Genomic DNA, 19237 nt, shown 5'->3' on the forward strand with positions numbered 1-19237 from the left:
TTACAGATGAGAACGTTGAGGTTGACCAACCTGAAGTCAGAATCAGGATTTGAACCAACATCCTCCAAATCTAGAGCCAGAGAACTTTCCAATGTACAATATTCATTTTACAGGTGAGGAAACTGAGGCTCACTGATGGCTGTGAAGGTAGACCTGAGATTCGAATCAGACTCTCACTCTAGTGCCCTTTCCAGCACACTCAATAATGCATGTATGTATGTATGTACATGAAGAAGGCGGAGAACAAAGTGCCACATGAGGCCTAAGGAAGAAGGCTGTTACTGACCCCAGGTGATCCGGAAAGACTCCCTGGAGAGGTAGCAACTGCTAGACCCTAACGAAGGGAAAAAACTCACTTGGGGGAAGGGGTACCTCCATTGGTGGGGTGGAAGGGAAGGGAAAGCCAGGGGTAAAGAAGGCGAGACGGGAATGAACAGGTCTGCAGACTGGGCGGGCGGGACAAGGAAAAAGACGGGGAGGCGGAAGGAGGTACACAGCTGGGCACTGCTGCGCAGGGCGGGGCTGGGCGAGCCAGGAGCGCTCCAGCCTGCAGGTGAGGTGGGGCGGAGCGCAGCGCAGCGCAGCCGCCCAGTGGAGGCGCCACCGCCAGCCTTGGGCTCCGGGGCAGCCGCTGGAGACGGCGGGAACAGGGGGCAGAGATCCCCCTGCCCCGCGGATGAAGAGGAGGGCTAGCCAGAGCGGCCATGGGCGGCTGTAGCCGCTGCGGGGCGGCGGCGCTGCTGCTACTGCTGGTGGGGCTGCTGCAACTGGGCGCGGTGGCGCAGGATAGGCGCCGGACAGGTAAGTGCGCTGCGGTGGGACTCCTGAGCGGGAGATGGAGGAACCTTGGGCTGGGGGGAAGGAGGCGAGGGAGGGCTGCGCCTTGAAGAACCCGGGGCAGAGCTGGAGAGAAGTGGCGCCCAGTGCTCCCTGCACACCTGGAGCCCTAAACTCCAGGTGGAGACTATCCACCTGCGCTGGTCTGTCTGTTGGAGGTGGCCGGTTCCTGTACGTTCCCTTCTCTCTTTCACCAAGGCTAAGGGATTACCAACTCCTGCCCAACTAGGGGAAAAGTTAAACCCGCCCCGTCCTACTGTGAGAACGACTGGAAATAGGTTTTTCTCGTAACACAGGAAGAAGGAAGTAAGAATGTGGGAGCTGTGAACGCTGTTGGTAGGGCTGGAGTGACCCGTATGGCAGAAGAGCATTAACTACGTGTATGATGTCAGACTAGAACTCGAAAAGATGGGTCTTCCTGACTCTGGGACCCGTACTCTAGTCACTGTGCCTCCTAGCTGCCAGGGCATTAACTAGTGAGTCGGGGAGAGGGGTGGGGAGAGGTTGGCTCCCTAATTCCTAATTTGTTCTAGAGTTCTTTTTATCTCCTACTCCGAAGTCTAGAAGAAAGTTGGAGGGAAAACGATATGATACAGATTTAGAGCTAGAAGACAAGCTCACCTCCTTTCCAGAAAAGAAAACTGTGTTCCAGAGAAGGTTGGTGACTTACCCCAAAGTCACACAAATCAACTACCATCCAAATCCAGGCCAACCTCCACTTAAACCTTGACAGTCGTAAGGTTTGCCACAGGTTCTACCCCAACTTCTCTCTCTTGTCTCACCCCACCCTCCTCCTCCTTACTTCCTCGCCTCTGGAAATATGCCTTTGTCAAATCGAATTAGAAAATGAAAGCAAATTCCCCTACTTGAAGGATGTAATTTTTCAGTCTTTACTGATAACTGCTCTTAGAATCTGCCTGCTAAAACTGGCCTTTCCACATACCTCTTACTCTCTGTGTTGATTTCATTTTACTTTTCATAAAAGAGGCTACAATTGTGACTTAAATTAAGGTTTAAATAAGTTCAGGACCCTCCATGAGCATGCTTTAGTTAGTTAGTAATCGTGGGAAATGATTTCTGAAGGAACAAGATCTCTAAGACAGTGACCAAGAGTGAGAGAGAGTGGCAGAGAGAGCCAGTGAGCATTTTGTTTTTAAGTGTATTAATAAGCAAAAGTAGTTTTGCTTCTGATCCTGCCTTCATGAAGTAAGCAGCTTTAGATGGTGACTGTTTCTTGCCCCATTAGACAAGTTGCTATGATTTCATCGGTTATCATGGGGGACGCCTAATCTTTCAGTAAACTAAAGAGAAACTAGGCCAGGTGTGCACAATTAGGATAAACACTCCCAGTCCAATGAAATCTTATTTAGAGCATTAAACTGGTGATTATACATAAGTGATTAATTATATCAACTTTTCTCATTGTTTTCTGCTGTGTTACTGAATGCTATATCAGTACAGAACATTTAGAATATGACAACGTTGTAGTGGAAAGAGCAGACTGTGTGTCACCAGACCTGAGCTTGAGATCTGGCTCACCGATTTATTAATTTTATGGCCTGACAAGTCACAACTTCTCTGAACCTTGGTTTCTTCATCCTAAAAATAGTGTTGGAGATACCTTTAAAAGCTACCTCACAGGATTGTTGTGAGAACTGAATTAAATGATAGATATAAAGCACTTTGCAGTTTCCAAAGGCTATCTAATCCAATCCAATCCAATGACATTTACAAAATGCCCACTATTGACGAGGCTTCCTATGCCTTATTAATGATATCAAAACTCAAGTAGCCATACTAAGCTATACATAAAGATCCCTGCTAGTACATATTTGACTTAGAAAACCACATATTAACATTATCTATGTCTTATTGTATTTTTGTTAGCTATTTCCCAGTTACATTTTAATCTGGCTCCTATTGCACTAAGGAATGCCATGTGTTTGACACATTTGCTTTAAACCACTATGTTAAACAGGAATTACTATCATTCATAGTGATTTGCACCTCACAATTACTAATAAAATAAATAAAAACTCATTAGTTTGAATAGCTAATCTTAGTAATCCAGGAGGAAGAAATCAAAGTTATTATAAAAAAGCCAAAGGAATGGAATTGGGTGCATTTCTTAGTTATTTCCTATGATTTTCCCCATTACCCCCAAGGTCCCAATCAGGATTTTTAGGGTATTGGTATTCATTCTAACCCAACAAGAATTTATTAAGGGCCTGCTATATAGAGTGGAGAGTCATCAGGTACTAGTGATAGAGAAAGTTGACTCCAGAGTCAGGAAGATGTGAATTCAAGTCCCATCTCTAACTAGATGACCCTCGACAATCCATTTATAACCTCTCAGTGTCCCAATAGAGAAGGTGCCAATCTTCATTGGTCTAGGGAATTCCTCACTAGAAGATTCCTATGCCAGTGAAATAACAGTTGATATACTACTACTACTACTAGTACTACTACTACTAATAATAATAATGTATGAGGCAGTGGAGGCACAAATACAAAATGGGAAATGGTTCTTACACTAAATGAGCTTTCATCATAGAATGAAAGTGGTAGAAATACATGGAAATAGGAATGTATTGGTTATTTGGGGGCAGTAATTTAGTTCAATAAATATTAAGCGTGTACTGTGTTAAAAGTTCTGTGCTAAATACTGAACATAAAAAGACCAGGAAAAAAAACAGTCCTCAGCTATCAAGGAGCTTATATTCTTCTGAGGGCTCATCATGTAAAAAGAGGAAGGACAAAGAAGTGACAAGTAGGAACAGAGGCAGAAATTCCTTCAAGGAGGCAGCTTGAGCTGAGGATGTGGGAAAGGAGTGTATTTGGGGAGCTGGCACTCAGAGCAAATATAGAGATAGGAAATGGAGATCCATATAGTCTTTTGGCAGTTGAGGAAACAAGCCCAGAGAACTGAAGTGACTCTCCCAAAGTCACGCAGTTGACAAAGGAGCATAGCGGGATCTGTGTCTATTGCAGAGAGGGTTGTGCTGGTCAATATCTAACAAGTACTGTAGGGAAGGGTATATTCAGAACACTCTTTTAACTTTATTCTGCATTATTAACACTTTCTTAGGACTAGACAGTTAGCAAAACTCAAGCCCTAATTTGTGGTGCCTGAGCATTTTGAAGCATAAATGCTCACACTGAAAATTTAACAGAAGGGTCTCCTGAGTGGTTCAAGCTAGCTCCAGCACATCCCTGATCATAGGGAGTCAAGTGCATAAGCAAATGGCATCAATCGAGTGTTACATGAGGTGGGTTTTCATTATCCGTTGTTTCAACCTGATCAGTATAGTCACCTTAGCTTAAATAATCAGTCCATCTTCAGTTTTAACAGAGCACTCTGGTCTTTTCTTCTGTGATCATTTCCTATCAGAGTCCAGGATGCATTACCTTAGGAAGTAGATGCTACATTTCTTTATCGCTCTTTAGGTTCATAAGAAAAAGTGACTAATACCAAGACAAAGAAAAGGGGGATTATCTAGTCGCCTAGTGACCAAACTGACTCACCAGGGTGCATGGTTTAAAATATAAGTAAAAAAGAAGAGAATTCCAGATATCTTTCAGGTGTCCTCCCCTTGCTTAACACAAGCCCTGTTTTTGTTTTTACATGCCTGAACTCGCATAGAATGGGATGGAATGTGGGGCTTGTGGGCAGGAGCTTGTGCTGGATTTATTGCACATATCTGCTTGGTACTGGCTCTGCTGGAAAGAATTAAGTACAGATAGATACAGAAGAACAGAGGATCTGAGTATACCAGGTTACTCAGAGTGGTGCTTGTGATTGAGGTCAGTGGTAATTATCAAGAAATTGAGGAATAGCTGGTCGTACTTGAGAGTTCCCATCGCCTAATAGTACATCAGAGTAGCTGAGCACTCTGCCTCAACGATGAAGTTACCTCTACCCTTCGATTATAATTCTGGATTATAAGAATATATTTGCAATCAAATTATTTTAAATAATTTTGCACAGCTTTGTAATGAGTCCTTCACCCAATTCCCCAAGATGAGAAACAGCTTATTCTAGTAAATAGGAGAAAGGTGGGTAAATCTCTCATTACTTCCCATCAGACCCAATCTGTGCTTCCTAAATACTGCTGTATTTGCCGTCTTCTTTGGACCATGGACAAGAGCTAGGAGAGCTCTTAAAGGTCATCTGGCCCAACTTCTCTCTACAGATGAGGAACTAAGACTCAGAAAGGTAAAGCAAGGTCACACAGTAAATGTCACAGCTGAGTTCTGAACCTAGATCATCTGACCCCAAATCCAGCCCTTTAATGGGCATTCTTCCTGCATGAGGAAGAGTGGTCTGATTAATGATGAAAACAATATTTTGACTTTACTTTCTAGAGAGGTTCATTCAAATGTTGGTTAAATGGCCAAAAGCATTGAGTGCTGTCCAAAATACAGGACTTGACAAGAGAATACTGTTTATGGTTCAGGATTCAACTGTGGCAATATGGTGCACACACAGCCTTCATTATAATTAAATTCATTCCATGGTGAAGAATTTATCAAGGAGAGAACTGATTCTTTTGGATTATTGGAGAGATAGACTGGCATAGAAAAAAAGAGTCTGCCTTGCAGTCAGACCTGGGTTTGAGGTGTGGTTCTGCCACTTGTTGGTTGTGTAGCCATAATCAAATCATTTCTCTTCCCTGGGGTTCAATTTCTTTATTCGTAAAATGAAGGCACTGATTGGACTAGATGATTTCTTAGGTCCCTTCTATCCCTAATAGTCTCTAATTCTACTGTGTTGTGAGTTCAATTTCTAGTTAATATTCAGAAAACACCTACTATGTGTGAGGCATTGTGTGCTAAACATGCCACACTCCTCCTCTTAGAATCTCTAATGTCCTTCAAAGCTCAGTTCACATACACGTCCTGCATAAGGCTTTTTCTCAATTCCACCCCACAGCTACTTCCCCCAAAATGATGTAGTATTTGCCTTGTATAGATTTGTACACATATATAGATTTATATGGGTACATATTGTGTCTCATAGAATGTAAGGTCCCTGAGGACAAGGATTTTTTCTTTTCGTCTTCTCCCTAATGCCTACCAAATTGACTGACAGATTGTTGGTGTTTAATAAATGCTTGTTGAATAATTGATGAAGGAAAGGTAAATCCCTAAATGTAGGAACTGTGCCTTTCAGCAAGTACATAGCTGCTGGTGTGATTGGAGATCAGTGGAGGATGACAATGAATAATAATGATCACTAGCATTTATTCTCAGCAATATAATGATCCAAAACAACTCTGAAGGACTTAGGATGAAAAATGCTGTCCATGTCCAGAGAAGGAAGTGATGGTACCTGAACACAGATCAAAGCAAACTTTTTTTTTCTTTATTTTTCTTGGGTGTTTTTATTTTTGGTCTGTGTTTTCTGTTACAACATGATTGATAAGGAAATACATGACTACATGTGTTTGTACGTGTACAAATTTGTACAGGTAACCCTTCTACAAATCCAGTTTGTAGAAATTGCATAACTACACGGGTATAACTATGCCAAACTGCTTGCTTTCTCAATGAGGACGGTGGGAAGGGAGGAAGGAAGAACTTGAAATTTTAAAAACTTATATTTAAAGTCGGGTTTTTTTTTACATGTGATTGGGGGGAAACAAAATGCTAAATAAAAATTTTTTAAAACCAAAAAATAATAGCTAGCATTTATGTCACAGGTTAAGGTTTGCAAAGCACTTTACATGCCTCGTTTGATCCTCACAATAACTCCTTGAGAAGTATGAACTGTTATTATTCCCATTTTGCAGATGGCAAAAATGAGGCAGAGAGTGGTTAAGTGACTTGTCTAGGGTCATACAGCTAATAACTGTCTGAGGCAGGATTCAAACTTAAGTTGTTCAAATCCCCAAATCTAGTGTTCTATCTATTGTGCCACCTAGATGCCTCTGTACCTTCCCTGAGGGCCAAGTTTTGTTCATGTTTCTGCCTGTATCCTCAGCACCTACCACAGGACCTTGCATAGAGTGGGTGCTTATAAAGCCATGCTTGGTTGACCTATTAGTTTAGTTGGTTACTGCAGAGAATGAACAAGAACCAGACTGAGGATTCATTTACCATCAATGCCAGTTGACTTGGTCATGCCTATCCAGTGGCCATGGGGGGTTCCCCTCACTATAGCCAGCTTTGTTAAACACATGCCAGCTGTTAGAAGGGGCCAAGTGAGAGAGTGTAGATGGATGAGTTTAGATTCATCAGCCATTCTGGGACAGACCAAGTCTGTGCTTAATGAGATGGGGTCAGCTGCATCATCTTCACTCATGAAGGACAGGCCCAAAGAGGTTATGTGACTTGCCCAAGGTCACAGGAATCAAATCCTGGTTCTCTGACTTAGAATCCAGGGTTCATTCCATTGATCCATGACTGTCCCCATGTGCCAAGGAACTGCATCCTAGCCTCATCCCTTTCTCTCCAAATATTTTCAACTCAGTCCCCCAATCAATTGTTTTCTCTAGAAAATGTGACTGATTTTATAATGGAAATCAATGGCAAAACAGAGTTGGCATTTTAGAAATTCATTTTAGAAATTTCAACTTTTCAGGACATTGATTATCTATTCATCTTTAGTACTGTATTTTTAAAAAATTGTACTGTTTTTTTCTAAAGGGAAGTTCATTCCAAATAAAATGCCAAAAAACATAATGTTTGTATGGCATAGATAGGACATTGTAGAAATGGACTATATTGTTAGAAACTGCCATGGTTTCTCTAGTCAGGAAGATTCATCTTTCTGAGTTCAAATTAGGCCTCAGACACTTACTAGTCACATGACCCTGGGCAAATCACTTCACCTTGTTTGCCTCAGTTTTCTTGTCTGTCAAATGAGCTGGAGAAGAAAATGGCAAACCACTCCAGCATCTTCACTGGGAAAACCCCAAATGGGGTCACAAAGAGTTGGACGTGACTGAAAACAACTAAAATGCAACTGTGTTTCCTGTTCACTGAAAATCCAGCTGAGGAACTTGATTGTAAAAGCATGCTTGGTCTATGAAGGATCTCAAATATTCAAGTGAACATTTGGACTATATTGGACATCTCTTGAACACGTTGTACAGCTGAGCAGTCAGCACAAGTGCTGTGACTTTTAAATTTGAAATGAAATTCAAAGCCCGGAGATTCTGATATTCTACTTTGTACCCCTACTGAAGCACTGAGAGATCCCTTTAAGGATGTTAGAGTTTGTCAACCACCATAGGTAGGAGTATTCCACTGCAGCTCGGCTTAGCAGGCCCTTCCTCTTGTTTCTTGTTGTCGGAGACTTTGGGGCCAATGAGGAGGTTTGCACAAGACACCACATATCTGTTCCCTCCAAACTAAGCACAATCTTCTACAATAAGATCTTCTTAACCTCAAAAAACAATAGGTTTGTGGAAGGAGCCGAAACCCTTCAGGAAACTCTTCACATTTTAGCGGTCTAGCTATGACAATGATAATTAATACCTAAACCACTGAGAATACACAGTTGGAAATGGTATCTTGTTTCAGGCAAATAGGCTGGGAGAGATGTCACTGTTATACTCTCCCAACCTTCTCACTGAAAAGTCTTAATGGAGCTGATTTCCTAGCTGTTCTGACTTACAGACTTGTGTAGCTCTTTGGGCAATTCTGTGTCTTTGTGTGCTGCTAACTTTCCTGTTCCTTTTATGTCCTCTCAGGTCTCTCAGACTTGGATGTCCTCCAGAGGTCTGTCCAATGTCCTCCTCTGTACCTTCTCTCAGGGAACTCGTGACCTTCCATATTTTGATTTGTCATCTTGGTATAGATGACTACAAGACCTGTATTCCCAACTCTAGTCAATCTTCTGAGCTGTAGCTCCAAATCACCAACTGTCTGCTGGACATCTCTATATGGATGTCCTGTAGGTATCTCCAACAAATCCACCACCGGGTCTTACTGGCACTTAATTCACTAATCTATGCTTTCTCAGATTAAACATAAATGCTTGGAATAAGACAGCTTTGAAAGTAACATGCTGACTTCATTGTACATATTTATAAAGCTAACTATACATAATTGAGACTCGTAATTATTTTTTCTTGTCTCCTTTGTTTATGGAAATGTTCTCCTTTGGAAGGTATTTATTATACTTAAAAAATTTTAAATGTCAGTTGGGTTGGATGGGATCATATCTCAATGTCCTCAGAAACTTGATTGAGACTTGGAGAGAATGGTGAAATAACTAGTGGACTTCGAGTCTTTCCTTTAGCTTTGCTATGCCCACTGTGAACTTTTTCTCCTAGGTTGCCAACTTCTTTCATTCATTTACCTAATACTTTCCAAGTAATTTTTATACTCAGGGCATTATGAGTAATTCTCATTTTTGAAATGGTTTCTGACATACAAAGCACTTTCTTCATTGAAACCCAGGGAGCCAAATCATTCCGGTATTAGTAACATGATTTTACAAACGGGTAACCTGAGTCTCAGAGAAGCTGTGTGGCTTGCCCACTTGGACGCAGCTCATAAATGTCAGGGCCAGGGTCTTTTGACTCCATGCCCAGTGTACTTAATTTTTTTTAAGTTGACAAAACATTTATTAAAGATGGAATAGAATCACTTTCTATAAGTCAGGCAAAAGCTATTAAAATGCCTTTTTAAATGGAAAAATAGTATGGAAATTATTTACAAAACTGGTCTGTTAGGCGCTGAAAAGTGTTCACAGAAGAGAGACTTTGGAAAAAGAACCTGGCTTGGCTAGCCCCAAGCCAATATCAAGTCCAGCGGTGAATGTAATTAAGAAACACCTTTCACTTCTCAGGGGTGAAATGGTCACCACACACAGAGAGACGATGGAAATAGACCCTTGTAAAACAGCTTTGCTCTGCCAAATGGTCAGACCTTCTTGGCTGAATGCTTACGTAGAGATGGCATGGGAGATGGTTATTTTCATTCTTCATTTTTAGGGGATGGGTGGGGTTTTATTTCACTTGTGCAAATTAAAATTTCCCTTACCCTTTCAACCCAGAAATCTTTTCCTTTCATTCAACTCAAACAAGATTTCTCCTATCCCCCAAGGCTCTCTACAGTAACGGTATCACCAGAGTTGGATGGATCCTCAGATCTTTGTTTTTGCTTGAGTGGTAATGATGGACGTAGTGTCTCTTAAAAGCTAGATAAAGATAGCTTGAGAAAATGACCTGAGTCCAGATGCTCATAGTGCTGGTTTGCTCCTAAGGTTTGCTTTCACAGGCCTGATTTCATTACCTAATCAGTGTGGAGATTTTCACCTTCTTGGGGGACTGCAGATGGTTATCAGGAGGCAGCAGAAACTGGAAGGCTTGATCTTTGGGTATCAGGAACTCTGTGTCCAACTGTGCTGGGCCTTTGGAGCCCTTTCCAAGGTGGAGTGGACTCTGAGGCAGTTTGCCTTTCCCAGATCGGAGGACTCTTGCTGATGAGTTCCCTGGCTGGCAGGTTTAGGGATGGCAGTAGGTGTGGGCAGCCTGCTGGGCTTGACAGCTGGGCCCTATGTTTTGGCCAGGTACTGAAAAGTATGTGGGAGAAGTTGTAAGGCAAGGGTTGGCCTCTTGGTGCAGTCTCTAATTGCTGGGAGCTTACAATGAAATAGAAAGGATAAGCTGTGTACACCAATAACTAGGTATAACATGGGAGTTGATCAGAAGATCTCCAATCAATTGAGAGCTCTAGTCCATTTCATGAAATTAGTCTCTGTGTGGCCCATTTGCAATTTGTAAAGGGTACCAGACTTTGAGTGGCAGAGTTTGCACATCAGAGAACCAGGAAACTTGGCTGAGGACTGTAAGAGACAATGAACTTGCTTTGAACATGGGTTGCTTTTGTGCCTTTTCTCCATCTACTCATTGAGGCAGGCTAGAGTGAAGACTTAAGAGTTTAAAAACAGGAGTACTAATTCTGGTCAAGTCAATCCAGAAGTCACTGCACTTGAGGAGTGAACTCAGGAACCCACTCTAGAGGAAGCTATCTGTTCTTGAGAACTAGCTTTCAGAGTTCAACGAGGTGAGGAGGGAGTTCCTCTCTCCTTCTCCATCAGTAATAGTGTCCAGTGGCAGAACCACATGGCATGAGATGTATGTTTACAAACAGAATGAGAGGGGACATCAAGGATATTAAACATTAAACCTTCTATGTGGAGAGAGCTGAGAAGAGAGAATGCTTTGTGCCTGGACCTGGAATTCTGTTGCTCAGGAGACAGCAGGTCTCAGAGCTCAGACTCTGAGTGAACAAACCTAGGGAGGCTTCCCACTCGTCCTAGGGTAAGGGTTCCTATTCTTTCTCAAAGAGCATACAAATGGTAGGTCTAGGCAAGGACTTCAATTGAGCCTGAATATAGAGGTGGTGGAGGTGACAGGCAACCACAGAGCATCATGTTCAATGAGCTCAGCCAAACACCGCATTCAGCATAGAGCTGATGGGCCCATCAGAGCAAAACACCTAACTCACACATCCTAATAAAACATGAGGGGCTCTATAGTGTTAGAAGTATAAGTTGCCCCTCTACAAATGCTACCCACATGTGGGCCCCTTCATTTTTGTACCTGACCACTTTTCCCATTGTATGTTTACAAGAGATCACTCCTGAGAATGGCCCCTAGAGTGGTGGGCCGAGCAGCTCTCCTAGGGGGCTATTAGGGGCGAGAGGTGGGAGTCTTTTTGACAACAGGCTGCCAGTGGGATCATGGTGACCAGGAACCCCAGTCCCACAGAACTTGACAGTAATGATGACTTATGAAGTATTGTTAAATCCAGAGTATGCAAGAAGACACCACTGGTGGAACCGTGTATTTGGACCTATTGTAGAGAAATACTCTGTAGCTACTCAGATTTCACTGGGTGGAGTTACTGGATGGTATTCCAGAAAGTTGGGAAATTTGCAGCAACTGCAGTGGGCGATGGCTTTCTTCTCCTGCAGATTGCTAGTCATATTGGCTATGTGCAAGTTGACTGGAAGAGCACTGAAAAAGATGTAAACAAAGCAAAAAGACAGATTAAAAAAAGAGCAAATAAAACTGTACCTGAAATCAATACCATCACTGAAGAGTCAACAGAATTTATCAAACAGAACATAGTTGTGTCCAGCGGATTTGTGGGAGGCTTCTTCCTAGGACTTGAATCTTAAGGACATGAATGTTGCTGTCCTGATGGATTAATTAACAACAAAAACAGTGACAGTGTGCTCTCTTGCAAAGTAATACTGGTCACCAGATTCTTTTGAGCAAGAAGACTAGCTACATGTACAACATTGAAACTTATCCTTTTAGACTTTTGCCTTCTGAAGCTTGGCAAACTAGGATTTGCTAAAAAAATAAATAAATAAACTGTGCAGTATATACCACATTTCTGAACAAAACCTGGCTACCTCTCATTGTGACTTTTTAAAATCCTGTGCCTGTTCAGAAGTTAGTATTTTTAATGTAACTATTGGTATAGATATATAATTGTCTTGGTAAAAGGCCTTTTTGTTTGACTTTTTCCCACTGAGTTGCTATTTTTTTTATTTAAAAAAGCATTCTCCATTGTGCTATAGAGTAAATAGTGCCAATAATTAAATAATATATAATAATTATAGTTTGAATATCAACAGATAAGAAATCTGTTTGCAATAAACTGTAGAACTATAACGTGTTTTTATGGAAGAATTAGAAATACTTATTAGAGATATTAAAAACAAATTAAACAGAAAAAGAAAGGACATCACTCCCTAAGTCTATGGGAGAATGTAGATTGTCTTACTATGCTTTTCCAGTAATATTTTCCAGTAATAAATGCCTGTGCTTTAAAGTAATTGTGTTCTATACCTGACCAATAAAAAACAAACCTATCAGTGGGGGCTCACAAGCTATACTTTTAGAAGTAGAGTTCCACAGACTCCCTTGATCTGATAGTAGCCATACTCCAGGGAACCAGACCTGCAAGTGAAAATTAAGGGGAGTTGCCCCTAGGGCCCTATATATGATACTAGAGAGCATGTATCAGATAAGTAGTACCAATAAGTATTGCAGGAATAAAGAGGAAAACAAGATCACTTTTGTTGGAGTGGTTAGGAAGAATTCATGATTGAACATGGTGTCTGGCCCAGGTTTTGAAAGAAGGCTAGAATTCCAATTATAGGAAGATAGGGATTTCCAGAAAGTGATAATAGACTCTAAAGTTTGACAAAGGGTTCCGGCTTGTTCAGCTAAAAACTGACCTATCAGAACTAAGAGATGAAGGGATAAAGACCAGGTTATTGGTGGTGACAAGGTAGAGGTGATGGTCCAAGTATAGGCAGCATGAAGTCAGGGATATTTTTGTGGTTGCTGTCCAGCTGTTTTCAACTCTTCGTGACCCCCTTTGGAGCTTTCTTGGCAGCACTACCGGAGTGGTTTGCCATTTCCTTCTCCAGCTGATTTTGCAGATGAGGAAACTGAGGCAAACAGGGCTCAGTAGCTTGCCCAGGATCACAGCTAGTATGTGTCTGAGGCTGGATTTGAACTAGGGAAGATGAGTCTTCCTGGCTCCAGGCCTGGCACTCCCTAGTGCTCTGTTAGGGATATGAGAAATCATCTAATGCCAACTTAATAATTTTATAGATGAGAGAACTGAAGTCCAGTAACTAGCGCTTCCTCCATATCTAAGGCTCTTTCTACTTTGCCAGTCTTGACAAGACACAGTGTGCCACAGGAGATAAAGGACAATTTTTGGAGTCAGGAGGATTTACCTTCAGGTCCTTCCTCTGACACATCCGAGTTTCTAAATGCTGGACAAACAGTTTAACTTCTCAGGGCCCACAAATGTCTCTCTCAAACTATAAATTAACAATAAGTTCTGATCTGCAGTGCCAGGAGTTTCTGCACCAGAGAATTTCTGGCACGGGTGCAGTCACAGGTCAACCCCTACGCCATGGAATAAAGAGAAAGTGTTTCTTTAAGAAATTAGCACTAGGGGAAGGAGCAGGGTGTAGAGAGGCATGCCTCAGATTTCTGATCTCCTAGTTGGAACCCAGCCTGTATTTCCTCTTAGAAATAAAGGGAATGCTATGATATAAGACCAAGTTTGGGCCCAAAGAAGAGATATGAGAAGATACCTGTCTCTCCTTATTTTCACGGCATAATATTGGGCTTTTTCCATATTAGTTTTGATGAATTGTTTTTCCCTCTCTTCATATATATATGAATATATATATATATACATATATATAATAAAATATGACTCTCTGGGTGGGAAAAGAGGTATAGACTGAGACACATGGGTGATATAAAAACAAAAGATTTCAATAAAAATTTATTTTAAAAAGAAATAGCTATGCTGCTATGCTATTAATACTACTGTATAATTCAGTGGCATTATAGCTTAACTGGACTGGAAGAAGACTAAACAGCAGTAATTATGTTGTCTCCTTGAGAAAGTACATTCCTTTTGAGGAGTACCAGTTAATAGATTTAGTCCAAGTGAGTCAACTGTCTCAGGAAGGCAATAGCCCCTCGTCCTCAGTGAGTCCTTTTTCTGGAGTAACTTCATATCTGTTAGTTGAGACTCCACATTGTGGACAATTCCTGAATAAGCCTTAGGTTTAGGTGTTGTGTTTGTCTTCCATTCTCAAGGAGGACCATGACATCAAGATGTCTTGACTTGCAGTTGACTTTGATTTGAGTGAGGGAGGACTGTGCAAGGTCCCCAACCTCACTTTCTTCCCTTAGCCATGTGGGTCCAGTGGCCTGATATTCATCAGTATGGCTGGAGATGGCCCAGGATGCAAAGTGAGACCCTGACCCTTTCAGGCCAAGGTCTTATAGCATTCTCACTTTGAGTGATATACACCCATTTGATGACTAGACTAAGTAGTTATTCAAGGGATGGCCCCTTTAATAAAATTTTAAAAAAGGAGGAGAAGACCCTCAAGGTTCCTGGGTAAAAGAGAGACAATTACTATTTAGTAAATACTAAATACTAAACAACAAATGATGTGTAGTCACAGTCAGAGGGAAGTGGTTCTCGCCGAGGCATGATGGGATATCCTTGATTTCCTGTTCCTAATGGGGCTTGCAAATGAAGTTGGATAAAACCAGCCTACTGTATAAGTGGAGAAAATGAGATATTTGTAAAGGATATAGTTTGTAATGGATAAAATGAGATGCTGGTTGTAAAGTGCTTTGCAAACTTTAAAGTGCTCTCTACCTATTATTCTGTTATCAGGAATTAGAAGGGGTTCAGTGACTTGTTCAGGTTCACACAGCTAGGAAATCATCTAACATGAGATTTGAACCTGGTTTTTCCTGACTCCAAGGCCAGCTCTTATCTGCTACCATCTTGCCTCTACCTCTGTGTGTGAGCTTGGATGCCCTTTTCAGGGTCACAAGTTAAGCTTGGTCTTTGGCTCATACAATCAAAGACTGGGAGCTTAGAGATTCTGGTACAGTATTCAAAGAACCAGAGTTCAAATCCCACCTCTGGAATTACCTATATAGCCCTGGGGACAAATCACTTAACCTTCCTGAGCCTCAGTTTCCTCCTCTGTAAAGGGGTTGGAGCAGATGACCTTGCGGCCCCTTCAGGATCTAAATTTAGTGTCTTCTGATCTAACTCTTGGAGAGGGGAGATGATTTGTAACAGTAATTACCAGAGCCAGTATTTGAACTCCAGTCCTTTGATGGCAGATGCAGAGCTCATAATGGCTGTTCTGGATAATTCTGCATGCAAACATGATGTATGAGGCAGTTGGAAAGGTGCATAGTGCCTGGCTATAGATAGGGATGTGAGTGGAAAGGTTTAGGGAAGAAGTAATCGATGGCCAGAGATGCCTCTTTGCTCAGCCTAGGAAGAAAATGATTTACAAGGACTATGTATTCTGGCTATTTTTATCCTCTGTGGATTTTAAATGAAAATCTCCTGGCCTGCTTGAGTGTCAGAGCTCCTTGTTCTGATAGAAAACAGAAGTTCTGTGACTTTCCATGATGGCCAAGAAATCATGCTTCAGTTGGGAAGGAAAAATGCCTCATGAGGTGCCCCTCCACCTTAACTTAGGAATGATCATTCTTTTTGGCCTGGACTGATTTCATTGCTGTATGGAATGTATCTGCTTGGCCTTGAACTTGTAAAATCAAAAATTTGGACCTAGAAGAGACATTGGAGATTGAGGAAATTCCTTCTCCCCATGTCCATCAGCATCTGCTTAGCAACTTCTAATCTTAGAGAGTTGCCTAGGACCCTCAGAAGTGAAGTGACTTGCCTAATGTCATGCCACCTGTATGTATCAGAAGCAGGACTTGCACCTATATTGCACTTTAAGGTTTATAAAACACTTTCCTCCTTACAGAACTTTGAGGTAGATTGTGTATGGATTATTAGCCACACGTTACTGATGAGGGAGAAATCATAGATAGGGTTATAGCCCTAAGGTCCTTAAGCACACACACAATATTTTTTAAAAATTGAGGGAAATACTGAACTTCAGCTGAAATTTCCTTCAACTTTTTAAAAATGTGTGTCCTTTTTTGCCGAAGAAGACCATGCCATCAGAGAAATGATGACATGACTTGCACTTGACTTTGTTTTGAGTGAGGGAGAGCTGTGCAGGTCACCAGCCTCACTTCTCCTCCAGAGCCATCTGAATCCAGTGACCAGATATTCATCAGGATGACTGAAGATGACTCAGGATGAGGCAGTTGGGGATAAGTGACTTGCCCAAGATCACACAGCTAGTGAGTATCAAGTGTCTGAGGTGAGATTTGAAAATATTATTCTTTGAAAGGTTTCCCCAGATTGCCAAGGAAGTCATGACACAGATAAGAGCCTCCAATTTAGGAGGATCCTCAGAAATCCTCTAGTCCAACCCCCCCCCCCCCTTCTTTTACTGCTGAGGAAACTGAAGCCCAGGGAGGTTAATGAGCAGGCGAAGGTAACATGGAGTGTGTCAGGCAGAATTTTTTGGACTAAAGAGTCAATATTGTTTCCACACGGCCTCCTGTGAACTGGGCTTGCTCATGGCCATGGAGCTAGTAAGCAACAGGTCTCCAAGTCCAGCATTCTGGACCCAGAAGCTGACCCAATCCCAACCCAACTTCAGATTGACCGATTTCCTGCAGGTGACTGTGGAACAAAGTATATTTTATAAATCACAAACAGAGCTGAGAACTCCTGCCTCTCCAACTGTGGTCTGCTTTCTTTCTCCCTTTCCCCTTCACTCATTTGTTCTCCTCTCTTTATATCTGTAAGGCAGGCCCAGTGCCTGAAAATAGAGTGACTTCAGAATGTGCTTTTAAAAGAGGAAGCTCAGAAATCTCAGCCTCAGCAGTCTCTGTCACTGATTTAGCTTGGGATCTCTCTGAGATCTCTGTCTAATTGTCCTGAGATTACTACTTAAGTCCTCTCTGGGGAGCTTGTAGATAATGACACGAATGCCTGCCCTTGTTGACATAACACCTTTCTCAAGCTGCCTGGTGAGTATACAAACATCTCATTAATTCTCACCACAGACCTGTGGGGGAGGTAGGAGGCAGGTGTCATTATCCCAACTTTACAAATGGGATGCAGGCCCTGAAAGCTGGATCCTCTGGCTGCCAGAGGTGAGACCTTCCCCTGGAACTTGGAGAACAGAGCTATTGCTGGGCTCCTGTCTTTTGCTGCCTTCAGAAAAGGAGTGTTGAAGGGTTTAATTTATTGGATCTTAGATATAGAGTTGGAAAGGACCTTAGAGTTCATCCACTCCAATCTCCCTTTTTTACAGATGAGGAAACTAAGGCCAAGAGAGAAAAAGGGTCATACAGCCAATAAGTGAAAGACTCAAGATTTAAACCTATATCCTCTGATGGCAAATATGCAGCTCCTTCCTTTGAATTGTGCAGTCTCACTCTGTCTAAATGAAAAAGAACAATCACTTTAGTTTTTCTTTATAATAGCAATCAATCAACAAAATGTATTAAGGTCCAACTACATGTCAGGGAAGAGGCAGCCTCAGAGACAGGAAGCCCCACTTTGACACACACTAGTGGAGTGACTGGACAAACTGCTCACTTCTCAGTGCCCTAGGCAACTCTATGACACTAACAGGTGCCAAGAAAGTGTTGATTTGAGTGCAGCTTCAATTTCACCTTCTACAAGAAGCCTTTCCCGATTCCCCCTTAATGCTAGTGCCCAGTTGAATAAGATAAAATTTGTTAAAGATGAATGTAAAACTTAATACATGGGTTCAAAAAAATCAGTTTTACTAGTATATAATGGAGGAGGCAAAGTGAGACAGCAATTTCTCTGAAAAGATCAGACTCTCTGCTCAACAGAGTGGAGTCAACAATGTGCTATATCATCCAAGAAAGCTAATGCCGCTTGAGGCCATTAGTAAAAGACTAAATGACCACACGTTGGCTCTGTTGTGGTGGGGAATCTATCTTTAAGCCAGTTAGGCTCTTTCTAGTTCTGACATACTGTCATAGGTTGAAATTTGAATTTGATATTCACTGAAAATTATCCCTATCAAATACTGCCATCCTGATTTCAGTGTTGGCAATCTTACCAGTATAGTATGTTAGGGATGAATTTGGAAATGGAAATTTTCTTTGAATTCAGTGTAATTATTTTAGAGGACTAGAAGAATTAATCATGTCCAAATAATAATATCTGACACTTTTTTCAGAGCATATGGAGGTCTGAAAAGTACTTGACAGATTATCTCATTATCTCACAAACCTATGAAATGAGTGCTATCAGTCTCATTATGCTCATTTTTACAAATGAGTAAACAAAGGCTCAGACTGGTTATACAGCTTGCATGAGGTCACAGAACCAGTATCAGAGATAGTACTGGAATCTTTCTTTTGCCTGACTGGATGACCGCCACCCATACTTTCACCAAGAACATAGTACTTCTCACATACAAAGTTGTATAACTGTTGGAAGGAAGATTCAAATACCATTTAAAATAGTTCTTATTGCCAGTGAATGTTTCCCTTTCCTTCCTACCTCCCTCACTGATGGATTTTCCCGGCCAGGAACCAAACTGAATGAATCAAACTTGAATTTCTAGTAACATAATATTTCCTGCCCTGCCATTAGACTTGGAAGGACAATGGCAATGAACTTGAAATAAGCCATTTTCAAATGGAGGCTGAAGTAATCTGGAAGAACACTTCATTCCCTTCTTCTCTTATTTTTAGTCAGCCAGCTCATGGTTTATATTCAGTCGAATAAATAGGCAACATTTTAATAATTTGTCTGTCTCAACTAATCCCTAAAGAACGTACATCCTGTAGTCACATCTGTCTTGTCAAACTCTTGTCCGAAGGCCAGGCTCTGTCCTTACATTCATTTTGTCATAGAGTAAAAGAACACACGGTACTCTGATAACGTCACTGACAGGTATTACAAGTGATTTCAGCCATTTTTTCTGTCATCAAGGTAAGGCTCT

General features: G+C 41.6%; 1 protein-coding gene and 1 pseudogene across 1 annotated transcript in view; both read left to right on the forward strand.

Moving 5' to 3' along the window:
- Positions 1-591: 591 nt before the first annotated feature.
- Positions 592-19237, forward strand: part of CDCP1 (CUB domain containing protein 1) — an 86074-nt gene continuing 67428 nt past the window's right edge. The window contains exon 1 of the mRNA XM_072651397.1: positions 592-801. Within this exon, the coding sequence (XP_072507498.1) occupies positions 705-801 (97 nt within the window). The 5' untranslated portion in view covers positions 592-704. The remainder of the gene's footprint in view (positions 802-19237) is intronic.
- LOC140532667 (FUN14 domain-containing protein 1-like) lies at positions 11442-12079 on the forward strand (annotated as a pseudogene).

The sequence above is a fragment of the Notamacropus eugenii genome, chromosome 3 (genome assembly GCF_028372415.1).
Source record: "Notamacropus eugenii isolate mMacEug1 chromosome 3, mMacEug1.pri_v2, whole genome shotgun sequence".
In the NCBI taxonomy this organism is placed as follows: Eukaryota; Metazoa; Chordata; class Mammalia; order Diprotodontia; family Macropodidae; genus Notamacropus; species Notamacropus eugenii.